Raw genomic sequence first — 12,559 nt, forward strand, 5'->3', positions numbered from 1 at the left:
TATAAATTTAATAAATATATTTACTTTAATAACTATAAATTAATTGGAAATAAAAGATTTGAAGAGTTATTATAATAAATAAAATAATTTAAGTATACTGTAATTATGGTAATAGAAAAATTGTCATAATAATTTGATAAATTTATATTTATTTGATTAAAATAATTTATATAATAAAAAGAATTGTATAATAAGTTAGAAAAACAAAATTAAATAATAACAATATGATTGTAGGTGGAAATATTTGAAAAAAAAAGTTAATGTAAAGTTAAAAATTAATAATATGAACGTAAAATATTTAGGTTATTTATAAAAAGAATTATTTAAAGAAAATATTAAAAAAGTATAGAATTTCTTTAAAAAGGTTTTATTTAAAAAAATATATAAATTTAAAATATAGCAAAGTATAAAAATTCTCAATAGAAAAAAAAAATTTAATTTGTCAATAATTTTCTCTAAATAATTTTTTAATAAATAAACCTAACTAAATATTTAGTTGTTTTAAAACCAATATTTATCAGATGAATTTGATTTATTTAGTGTGACTAAATAAGTCCAATTCTTTTACCTAGGTGTCATCTACAGTAATCTAATAGCCTATATTTAGTTCAGAATATGATCCTTAATGTTCAGTTTTAACTCTTAGATGGAATGTAGTTAAATACAAGCACTTAAGTTCATTTTATGTTTTACAATTTGAAATAAAAGCTCTAAATGTGGTCAGAGAATCGACCGTTATGTTTGAAACCTAAGAGTACTCAGTGTAATGCTACAGTTTAGGAGTGTAAGAAGAAAAAAAGAAGAAGAAAAAAGTAAGGAATGGGGAGAGCAACAGAAGAACCAAAATTCGACTATGAAGCTCTCAGAAAAGCTCGTATGTTAGAGAATCAGGCATGTTTGAGGTTTTGACAACGTTGTCTGTAGTTGAAAGTACTCACAGTTATATTATGTTTTTGTCTGATGAACATGGTGTTTTTATGCAGGCTAGGTTGAAGTCTCTGGGTGTTGGAAAAACAGTTTCTGAGCTTAGAAAACAGGTTAAGGAACAACGACCACCTCGTCGTAGCTACCAAAAGAAAGTCTACGGTCTCACCCCTTTGCGTCGTTCTCTTAGAATCAGCAACAACCTTACGCCACCACAATCTACTTCCACACCTCTTTCAACACCAAAACAAGGTTTAGCCTTTTATTTATGTTTTTATGATAAATATAAAATACTTCTTTTATGAACATTGGGTTGGAAATTAATGTTTTTTTTGTGACAGATAAGGTAACTTTGTCTGGGGAGAAAAAAGAGAAACAGAGACCTGCCAATGCTCCTCTTGTGAACCTAAGCGATGCTGATCTTCTGCTTTCATCAGAGAATTCTGGTAGGCGGTGTAATAGCAAAGGCAGAGGTAGTATCTACAATCCAGTTTTGGGAATATGCTGCCATTTTTGCAGGTTCATTTTCTCAGTTTTCTTCTTAACAACAATCATAGATTAATGTAATTTTTTTTTTCTGTAAGTTAAGGATCACAAATTCTACAAAGTCTGTGGCATATGCTTTATATAATTATACTGGAAGCTAATGTAAAAAGGTGATAGTCACTGCATGAAAAATTGATTGATAAGTAAAAGGTTTAGTATGAAGCTCTCTGTACATGAACAAGTGTGTTGTATTTGGGATAGATGATGATGATGATGATGACGACATTGCAATGTAAAACACAAATGCAGGCAAAAGAAATTGTGTGGTGAAGAAGACTGCAAGAGATGTGGCAACTTTGATGTGAATGAACCATGCCTGGGTCAGATTTAAAATGATTTTATTTTGTGTATTTTGTGCTAGTTCCACAATATTTTTGACAGTTTAAGAATGCTTTTTTGTACCAGGAAAAACTGATTGTTCTGTCTGTCACTCTAGCACGGGTGTTTTTTGTAGAGCCTGTCTCAAGGTTCGATATGGAGAAGGTAAGAAACAATGGTTAAACCAAAGTTAGGTAGCTAAACAAGGAAAAAAGATTAAAATTGAATTACAATAAAATGGTTGGCGTCACATGCAGTTTGGTTGTTGTTCAGAAAGATAAATGCAAATTCACTATTTTCTGTTTTAGAAATTGAGGAAGTGAGAGAGAAGAAGGGATGGATGTGTCCACATTGCATAGAAGAACAAGGAACAAAGCCTTATTGGATATGTAACAGGTACATCCATTATATTTTAGCTCTTACTTTTTCATTTGGGTTTGGACACAGTAAATAGAAACATGCAGAAACAAAGTGTTCAGTGCAAAGTTCCTTTTTGAGGCACTTAATAAAACTTTATGTAAAGTCTCTTTTTGCTGTAATTGATAATTAGTTCAATATGCCTGAGGAAGCGAAAGATGCCTCCAACTGGAATAGCAGTATTTAAAGGTTAGTTCTTTTTCCATTCTCACCTCCTTTTTGTTGTTGTAATTGATGTATATTTTTGTACTGAGTATGTGATTTTTCTTTTGATCGACTGAAATGATGAAGCTCGTGAAATGGGATATAAATCAGTGGCACATCTACTAATGGAAGAACTTAAACTTGGAAAATGCAAGTGATGATTGTATGTATTCAAGAGTTGGTTGATCTTAATTTATTAATATTCAAGCCTAAGGTTAGACTTCAATTGTCACTTTTGTAACATTCTCTAGTGTAACTCTATACCCGTAGTGTCTTCTGCAACCTGATAAAAAAAATCCGAAATTTATATTTCATTCATTTATCAGTAGGCATCTTTTCATTGCATTGAAGCTTATTTGCATAATTTAAAAATTGTAATGAGTTAAATCATTATCAAAAAAGTAACAAAGTATGATAGTAGCCTTCCTCAATGATGTTCTTATGTGATAGAGAATCACTAAAAGTACAATGAACTTGGAAAAACGAAGACATCAGGATTTACACATTGCGATCATTGATTCCAACCCCTCTACTAATCATTTAAACAAATTCTACAATAAAAATCCAATTTCAAGGAACACAGAAGTTTGATAGCAATCAAAATGCAGGGGAAAATTTAAAGAAATATCAACTCTTTGCATCGAATATGCAACAAGGAAAACATCAAAGAGGGTCACTCCATGAACCAAGTCCTCTGTTCCAACATATAGGAAAGGTATAACTTGATATGGAAATGAGGTTTAACCTTTTATGATTTCAACAAGCCTCTAGATATCATTTCACGAAGAAATGTATCTGCCTTATCAGTCTCATCCTTTTCAAAGAGAGCCGTAATAATTATCTCAAAAGCTATTGCATCTGGCAAGCAACCATTGTTTTCCATTTTTGACCATAAGCTCAATGCCTCGTCAACCAAACCCTTTTTACAAAAACCATGGATCATAATACTATAACTACGTACATCTAAAGGGTAGCCTTTAATTAAAAGATCTTGAAAGATCTCTTGTGCCTTCTCAAGTCTTCCCCCTTTGCACATTCCATCAATAAGTATGTTCCAGGTGTACATATCCGGTTGAATTCCCTTTTCCATCATTGTCTTCAATAATTCAAATGCCTTGTCTAAATGATAGTTTTTGCATAAAGCATCTATCAAGCAAGTGTAAGTGATTACATCCGGTTGTTGGTTTCTATCATGCATCTCATAAATAAGATCCCAAACATAAGCTATTCTTCCAGATTTGCATAAACCATCTATAAGAGAACTGTAGGTCACTGTATCAGGAACCATGTTTCTCTTATGCATATCTTGAAACAGATTCATTGCCTCGTCCACTTTTTTACTCTTACATAATCCATTAATCATGATACTGTAGCTGTGAACGGTAGGTGTCACTCCTAACTTAGTAATAAGGTTGAATACATGTTTTGCATTCTTCACCTCGTTAACTAAGTAATACCCATCCATTAAACTGGTGAGCGTAAAAATGTTAGGTTTCACATAAGCTCTCACCATCATAGCTAACACATTCTTGGCTTGTCTTATCCTTCCTTCTTTACACAAGGCATCAATGAGAATACTATAAGTATAAATATTTGGTCTGATGTTATTTGATATCATCTCATTTATGAAGTCAATTGCTTCTCGTAAATGATGTAGAATGCAAAATCCATAAACCAGAGTAGTGCATGTTACAATAGTAGGAGAAATTCCCTTGGCAACCATTTCAGAATACAAATCAAAAGCCTCATTTGCAAGTCCATCAATGAATAGATGGTGAATAATTGTATTGTACATTACCACATTAGGTTTAATTGACCGAACTTCAATTATTCTGAGTAACTGTATGGCAGCTTCGGTTTCTCCAATATGGCACAATCCTTGGATCAAAGTCCCGTAACCGACTTCGTTGAACCGAAATCCTTGTGCTACCATCTTGTCGTGAAAGTTGAGTGCTTTTTTCACCTCACCATTTGTACAGAGACCTCGCATGAGTGTAGTTAAGGTTACGACATTTGGGTGATAGCCCAGTTTGAAAATTTTGCCGAATATTGAGAAAACAAATGTCATTTGAGACAAGTGACAGAAACAATTGATGAGGATGTTGAGAGTAAAAAGGTCATGGTGAATTCCCTTGATCTCCATTTGCTTAGAAAGGGAAATTACAGTAGGGTAGCGCTTCATCTTTGTAAGGGATCCCAAAATCTTAGCAAATTCATACATGGGAGGAACAGGGCGTGTACGAATCATGCTTTCGAATTGGAAAACAGCTTGATGAACATAGTGATCCTCAAGTAATGGGGTCTGAGTGTGAGAGCCAAAGGAAGAGAGGGAAGAAGGGTTTGAAAGAAAAGGATGATACTTGGGAATGGAAGAAGAAAGACCAAACCTTAACCTAGTTCTTGAGATCCACATCATTTTTTTACCTTACGGAATGAGTAACCTGATCTGACTCTGTTAATACTCATCTATAAGCACATCTTTTCGAGAGCAAATAGCGCATGTGTGTATTTTTTCCATATTTATAAATCATTTAAAGTTTAAAAGTAGTAATAAAATTGAAAAAATAAAACTGTATATTTTTATAAATATATAATTAGAGATAAAATAAATTTTAGTTATTGAAAAAAAATAGCATAAATAATAGTTCGTAAATAATATTATGAGTAATTATTTAAATTTGAATAAGTAATTAGAAGAGTAATTTTTTTATAATAAGTAATTATTTGAATTTAAAAAATTAGTTACAAAAATGATAAAACGGAAGAATAATTATTAAAATTTAAAAACTAGTAATAAAAAATAAAAAATTGTAAAAATAAAAGGGGACACGAGAAGGTGTATGGTTTTCATATATAACTATAATTATAAATATATAATTATAGAAATAAGTAATCGTGGACACAAATAATGTATTTTTATATATAGTTAGTGATAGAACATTTAAGTAACATGGAGCTGCGGCTCCCCAAATTTTTTGAAATTTATTTTTTATATATACTTATATATTTTTTAAATTATATTTATACATTATTTATATTAAATTTATATTATGGAAAAAATAATAATAAAATAAATCAAAGATAAAATAAAATAAAAAATTTAATAGATTCTTTTTAGAATGTTTCTCAAATTAGTATAAATTCTAATTATAATTTTAGAGATTCTTTTGTGAAATGGATATAAACTCTAATTATAATTTTTCCCAAATTAGTATAACTCTTAATTATGAAATTTAGGGATTTTGTATTTTCCGTTGTCTATGGTAAATTTTTTAAAGTTTTGAATTTATACAGTGTTGTTGCTTATTTAATTAAGGTGGTATGAGTTTTATTATGTTTTGCGATATAGATGTGATAATTATGATGTGTGAATATAAATTTTATCTTTTCTAAATAGGTGAGAGATGATAAATTTATATTAGAAAGATTATGATAAAGAGTAAAAGAATTGGTACTTTTTTTTTAAAGAAAAATGTTTATGATAAAGATAAGAAATAATACATCTATGTTAACTAAACTTAAGAAATCTCATGAGAACCAAGAATAATCATATTTTTTTGCATTCTACTATTATGTGTGTTTGTTTTAATTATGAAATTTATGAATTTTGTGTTTTCCGCTTCTATGGTAAATTTTTTAAAGTTTTGAATTTATATAGCATTGTTGTTTATTTAATTAGGATGGCATGAGTTTTGTTATGTCTTGCGATGTAGATGTGATAATTATGATGTGTGAATATAAATTTTATCTTTTTTTAAATAGGTGAGAAGTGATAAATTTAAATGAAAAAGATTATGATAAAGAGTAAAAGAATTTATTCTTTTTGTTTAAAGAAAAATGTTTGTGATAAAGATGAGAAATAATACATCTACATTAACTAAACTTAAGCAATCTCATGAGAACCAAGAATTCATGATATAATATCAAATGATAGTCATATTTTTTTGAATTTTACTAGCTTGTTTTAATTATGAAATTTAGGAATTTTGTGTTTTCCGCTACTATGATAAATTTTTTAAAATTTTGAATTTATACAATGTTGTTGCTTATTTAATTAGGATGATAAGAGTTTTGTTATGTCTTGCGATGTAGATGTGATAATTATGATGTGTGAATATAAATTTTATCTTTTTTTAAATAGGTGAGAAGTGATAAATTTATATGAAAAAGATTATGATAAAGAGTAAAAGAATTTATTCTTTTTGTTTAAAGAAAAATGTTTGTGATAAAGATGAGAAATAATACATCTACATTAACTAAACTTAAGAAATCTCATGAGAACCAAGAATTCATGATATAATATCAAATGAGTCATATTTTTTTGAATTCTACTATTATATGTGCTTGTTTTAATTATGAAATTTAAGAATTTTGTATTTTCTGCTGCTATGATAAATTTTTTAAAGTTTTGAATTTATACAGTGTTGTTGCTTATTTAATTAGGATGGTATGAGTTGTATTATGTCTTGCGATAGATGTGATAATTGTGATTTGTGAATATAAATTTTAGTTTTTTCTAAATAGGTGAGAGGTGATAAATTTATATTAAAAACATTATGATAAAGAGTAAAAGAATTGATTTTTTTTAAAGAGAAATGTTTGTGATAAAGATGAGAAATAATACATCTACGTTAACATAACTTGAGAAATCTCATGAAAACCAAGAATTCATGATATAATAGCAAATGATAATCATAGGGAACAAAGAAACTATTTTTAACTAAAAATATTTATATATAAAAAATCTACACTGTGTGTTTAGGTTTAGGAGTGTAAGAAGAAAAAAACAAAGTGAGGAATGGAGAGAGTGACAGAACAACCAAAATTCGAAAATTAGACTGTTAAACTCTCATAAAGGCTTAGAGAATCAAACCTGTTGAGATTTTGACTTGTCATTGAAAGTACTCACAGTTATGTTAGTTATATTATGTGTATATCTAATGAACATCGTGTTGTTATGCAGGCTAGGTTGAAGTCTCTAGATGTTGGGAAAACTGTTTCTCAGCTTCAAGACAACAAGTCAAGAAAAAGAAAAAACCAGTGTATTGACCAAAAGAAGGTTTATGTCTCACCTATATTTAGGAGGAGAGTAAAACACCATAGTTTATTATGAAAAACTCAAACTTGAGATAATTGATAATTATTTGAACGCAAACAACTGATAATTTCAGAAGCCAAAAAACAGGTTCTAAACCAGAATATGCAAACAAGATGTCTACCTCATTGCTATGCCACTCAGACAACATCACTCAACTGAAAACTCATACAACATTGTGTGTTGATACTTCTCCCCCGGACGAACCACAACAGATGGAAAATTTGGCTGGTTTATGGCATTAGGGAATCCCTGTGTCTCCAGACATAACCCTGCATGTTTTTCATATACAGCACCTCCTTTTCCTACAACACCATTAACATAGTTTCCAGTGTAAAATTGCACACCAGGTGCACTTGTCCACAAGTTAAGTACTCTTGAACTTGATGGATCCCTAACTTTTGCAACATGCCTCAAACCATCTTTCTCTTCTCCACAATCCAGCACAAAATTGTGGTCATATCCCAATCCAACCTCACTGATATTGTTCCCTATTCTTTTCTCAGATGTAAAATCAAAAGGGGTGCCCTTCACTGGCTTGATTTCACCGGTCGGCACGGTATTCTCATCTACCGGAGTTAAATGATTAGCCCATATCTGAATTGAATGGTCAAGTACATTCCCTGAGTTGTGACCAGCTAAGTTCCAATAGGTATGCTGAGCTAAGTTAACTATGGTGGGTTTGTCCTTTGGTATTCCTTCCATGTCAAGCCTCAGAGTTGTGTTTGAGGTGAGTGTGTAAGTGGCTGTAAAAGTGATATCCCCAGGATAACCTTGTACAACAGAAAACAAAAGCTGAATCAAGGAAAAACAAAGAAAAAGAGATTAATGATGCTTGAAAGTGAGGAAGAAAGAGAGAACAAACACTACCTTCTTCTCCATCTTGACTGTGATACTTAAAAGTGATTGAAGGGGTTTCTCCTTTTTTATGCTCAACTACCTCCCATACCCTCTTATCAAACCCAACATTTCCACCTGAAATTTGGAGAGTGGATAAAGGGGTCATGAAAACAGCAAACAAAGTTAATGCATTTGTGAATTTCTTATTTAGAAAACTCTAGAGACTTGTGTTAGTTCAAAATTAAAGTCCTTCTGCAGAATCATGTTATCAGTGAAAACAGCACAAAATAACATCTATCCATCATCATTGGATAGTCCATCATCCTTGAAAATAACAAGTAGTGTTTTTCTTGACAAAACCACACACAACCTTTATTTTCAAAGCGTAGTTTTCAATGGAATGGAGGAAATAGTGAGTGATCATATGCATATTGTTAAAAGTTCAAGGTGAGTTGGAAGTCACACATGGGATAAAATTGAGAAAGATGACTAATATATAAGTAGAAAGACCCATAAACTTAAGTTTTGGATTGGAAGTGGTGTTCTGGTCTTTTATACAGACATGTTCACAACTCATTGGTACCAAATCTTCTCTTTCCCCTCATAAAAACCTCACACATATATTTCAGCCCAAACATTTCATGATCTAGTACTTCAGATGGCAAAAGACTTTCTTTTTTTAACTTGAATCATAATAAAAGAACAGAAAAATCTGAAAGGATTAGCTTAACTACACAAGGCACAATTGCAGATTTCACTAATGAAGAGTATGAAAACACAGAATTGATACCATGGAGACTGTTTGGAGGTTTGTTCAGAGGCAAAGAGTACTGAACCCCGTCAAGTGTAAACTTGCCATCCTTGATTCGGTTTGCAACCCGACCCACAATGCAGCCAAAATATGGAGAAAGACCTTTCTGCTTGCAAGCGACATAATTCAGTAAATCAATCATCAGAAAGAAACTGAAGATTATACACATAATACACGAAGCAGAAAAAGATAATCTTAAATTAGATGAGAGTACACTAACTGTGCAAAGGTTTCTTATATTGTCATCAATCACATCCTGTGTCATACATGGTAAAAGTGTTAGCTTTTACAAGAATTGTACTTCAATTGTCTAAATCAACTCCAAAATTTAACCAATGAGGAATCTCTGACACTCCCTCATGTCAAGGGCGAAACATTTCAATCATGAATTTTACAAGATGAAAACATTTGCAAGTGATCCAATATGTGTATATAATCTCTAACACTCCCTCACGAGATGAATTTAGAATTTGAGTTTAAACCTATTTCAATCCTAAAAATCATCTGATTAAACTCAGGAGAGAGAGATGATTACTTGAATGCAAACAACTGAGAAGTTCAGAAGCCAAAATCAGGTTCTAAACCATAATATGCAAACTTATCTGTTATTTTGGCTATATATCATTATTCAACATGGAAGTTAATGGAAATTAAACTAAACTCTTTTGTACATTGTCCCTCTTAAAGAACTTTTATGCAAAACCTTCTTTTTTAACAAAGCGAACTAATAACTTAAAAAAAATAAGTATGAAATCTGAATAAATAAGAATGACAATAGGCACATTGGAGTCACAAAAAGATCACTTTCATGGATTCTCACAGGGCACCCATCATTTTATAGTTTAAACCAGAAAGGTAGAATCTTGAAAAGGACACATGATACCCATCAACCAAACAATCCTTTCTAAGCAAAAACAAAACCACCCATTAACGATTGACGCCAGAATTTCAATAAAAGAAATCGAAAAATTAAACGGGACCTGATAGGATTCAACAGAGTCGAGGCCAAGAACGACGTCGGATAACACACCTTCAAAATAGAGAGCATGTCACGGATCAGTAAAACGCAAACATGATTGAAGGTAACGAAAAGCTGAAAATGAGGAATTGGAACGGAAAAAAAAAAAACCATCTTTTCCGGGAACAGATAAGGAGATGATGGTGCATCCGAGATTGGTGAGGAGAATCTTCATGCTGCCATTGCTGAGCTCGAAGGTCTCTGGTTTGGGGCTCTGATCCGCCATTGGAATTGAAGAGAGAGAGAAAAAAGAGTATGAATGTGACTGAAGTGATGAGATTGAATAACATGTATATAAGAACAGATCCAACTTAACATTAACTGCTACGGTACGAGGTAATAATAACCAACAATGTTTCACCAGCTGTTACAAAATTCTACTGTTACATTTTCCTCTTCTGGATCTTTATCTTCTATCTTTATCTCATCCAAATACAGTCTTTTCAAAAGAGTATAATTTCTGTTGGGTTAATTTTTTATTCAATTGTGTACAAAAGATTTTGTAATCACACAGTTGTAGCGGTTTATAATTGATAGTTAATATTCTTATGAATGGTTAAATCACTTGTTTGGTTATATATTTATATAATTCACTTGATTTTGAATCTATACTAGTAAAAGTTATAATTAATTTTTTTAATATTTGAATTAACATTAGTTTGATTTCTTTGTCAACTGGTACAAAACAAATTAAATTAATGTTGATTTAAAAATTAATAGGCTTAATTAAAGCTTTTAATACAAAATTTATGTATAGTCAGTCATCTTCCGAAAATTAAAAGACATGGAAGATAAAAGAAGGTTATTCACACTTTATTTTTTGTTAAGGTTGATTTTGCATTCTTTTTTTCACATAGATTTGTGTTATATAACATAGATGATAGATGATTTTAAAATCTAAGTACGTTTAAAAATAGGTGAAGAGTGAAGTAAAAAAAAAATAGATATTTCTTTTACATTTCTAATTATTTTATCTGAATCTCTAACCTTATTATTTATATGGCTATAGTATAAGTATATATGTCATTAATACTATTTAAGTGTAATATTTATTTTGAATTTGTGTGATTGATAAATTACAATTTGAGAGACTAAAATAGTGGTAATTTTAAGTAAATCTCAAATACCCCATTTCAAAGATTATTCATTTTTTTTTTCTATTTTGAATTAAATAAATCAATTAAACCAGCCATATGCACCCGTGATAAACTTAATTGATTAATCTTTTTAAAGTTTTTATTATAATGATTTCAATTATCATTTTTTATTATTTAAACTTTTAAGTTATTGAAATCAGTTTTCAAAAATAATTTATAGTTTGCTCAATTTGATTAATGTATTTATATAATTTATCAATACGGTCTATATATATAATAATTAAAATTGGCAATAAATATCTAAAATTTATCAATAATTTGGTCTCTCAATGTCTCACGATGTTTTGTTTGTAACTTCCAAATTGGCGCTGATTTAAAATTAAAGGGATTAATTTAAATAAACTTTTAATAATATAGAATCAAATTGAATAAATTATATAAAGATATAGCAAATAAAATGATACTCGATGCTATTTGCATTTATATTTCACTGATTATTCAATTTTATTACTAATAATAGTATATAGAAAGGCAAATATAATTGTTATTATTATTACTAGTGTAAACACAGGCGCTATCGCGCCTGCGTGTACACATTTTCGAATTATATTTATAATTGATAATATTGTAATGTTATTAAGTTAATGAACAAAATAAAAGTATATTTATAAAAATTAAAGTGAAATGTATGGAGAAAATATGAAAAAAATAATTGTTGATGAATAGTATGAGAAAAAAGAAAAAGGAGATAAATAAATAGTTTTATAAAAACTTGTAAAATTAACCGTTAATTTTTAAAAATTTAATAAATAATTAAATTGTAAAGGGTAAAATTGGAATTATGAAATGTGGACACAAAAGAGGGAATCCCCTTTATATATAGTTATAGATTTAAATTACTACGAATTTTAAAAACATCTTAATTATCTTAAAACTAGAATTTTAAATCAATTCAAATATACGAGATAAATGTTTTTTAATAGATTGAAATCTTTAAGTTAGTTAATTTATATATTTTGTCCCTAACTTCTTTTAATAATTCCTGAAAATTTTAAATATTTCATTTTAATTTCAGTCCATCCACCGTTACACAATTAATTTGTTGATACAGAGATAATGTTAACATAGCATTTTGTTAGAAAAAGTATAATGTCAATAAAGGAATCATTATTAATATCATAGAAGATAAAAATGGGGAAAAAACTATAACAACTAAATGAAAAAAAAAAAATGAAAAAGTTTCATCGAGTAAAAAAGAGTACGACCATATATTTAATTTTGAAATACAA

The 12,559-nt window shown here is 29.7% G+C and overlaps 3 protein-coding genes across 6 annotated transcripts; 1 reads left to right on the forward strand and 2 right to left on the reverse strand.

The window, feature by feature from the left end:
- Positions 1-656: 656 nt before the first annotated feature.
- LOC114181989 (uncharacterized) lies at positions 657-8,055 on the forward strand. 3 transcript variants are annotated; one of them, XR_014994527.1, is made up of 9 exons: positions 667-891; positions 984-1,176; positions 1,266-1,443; positions 1,720-1,790; positions 1,876-1,953; positions 2,097-2,184; positions 2,339-2,394; positions 2,497-2,623; positions 7,373-8,055. XR_014994527.1 is itself a non-coding variant. In XM_028068727.2 (8 exons), exons 1-8 carry the CDS (start codon positions 820-822, stop codon positions 2,565-2,567), a joined length of 807 nt encoding a protein of 268 aa, XP_027924528.1. In that variant the 5' UTR covers positions 667-819; the 3' UTR covers positions 2,568-2,734. The 3 variants fall into 3 exon arrangements, 1 of the variants encoding a protein (XP_027924528.1); XR_014994528.1 differs by lacking the exon at positions 7,373-8,055 and having other exon boundaries at positions 657-891; positions 2,312-2,394; positions 2,497-2,522; XM_028068727.2 differs by lacking the exon at positions 7,373-8,055 and having other exon boundaries at positions 2,497-2,734.
- On the reverse strand, positions 2,828-4,902 carry LOC114181987 (uncharacterized). The gene has a single exon (XM_028068723.2). The coding sequence runs from the start codon at positions 4,823-4,825 to the stop codon at positions 3,158-3,160; it is 1,668 nt and encodes a 555-aa protein (XP_027924524.2). The 5' UTR covers positions 4,826-4,902; the 3' UTR covers positions 2,828-3,157.
- LOC114181988 (Galactose mutarotase-like superfamily protein) lies at positions 7,513-10,546 on the reverse strand. 2 transcript variants are annotated; one of them, XM_028068725.2, is made up of 6 exons: positions 10,285-10,546; positions 10,136-10,185; positions 9,376-9,411; positions 9,135-9,261; positions 8,375-8,479; positions 7,513-8,277 (listed from the first exon to the last, which is right to left on the reverse strand). In XM_028068725.2, exons 1-6 carry the CDS (start codon positions 10,397-10,399, stop codon positions 7,655-7,657), a joined length of 1,056 nt encoding a protein of 351 aa, XP_027924526.2. In that variant the 5' UTR covers positions 10,400-10,546; the 3' UTR covers positions 7,513-7,654. The 2 variants fall into 2 exon arrangements, with proteins under 2 accessions (XP_027924526.2, XP_027924527.1); XM_028068726.2 differs by lacking the exon at positions 9,376-9,411 and having other exon boundaries at positions 10,285-10,545.
- Positions 10,547-12,559: the final 2,013 nt, after the last annotated feature.

This window comes from Vigna unguiculata, chromosome 4, assembly GCF_037176805.1.
Source record: "Vigna unguiculata cultivar grain cowpea cultivar isolate G323 ecotype 2 chromosome 4, ASM3717680v1, whole genome shotgun sequence".
In the NCBI taxonomy this organism is placed as follows: domain Eukaryota; kingdom Viridiplantae; phylum Streptophyta; class Magnoliopsida; order Fabales; family Fabaceae; genus Vigna; species Vigna unguiculata.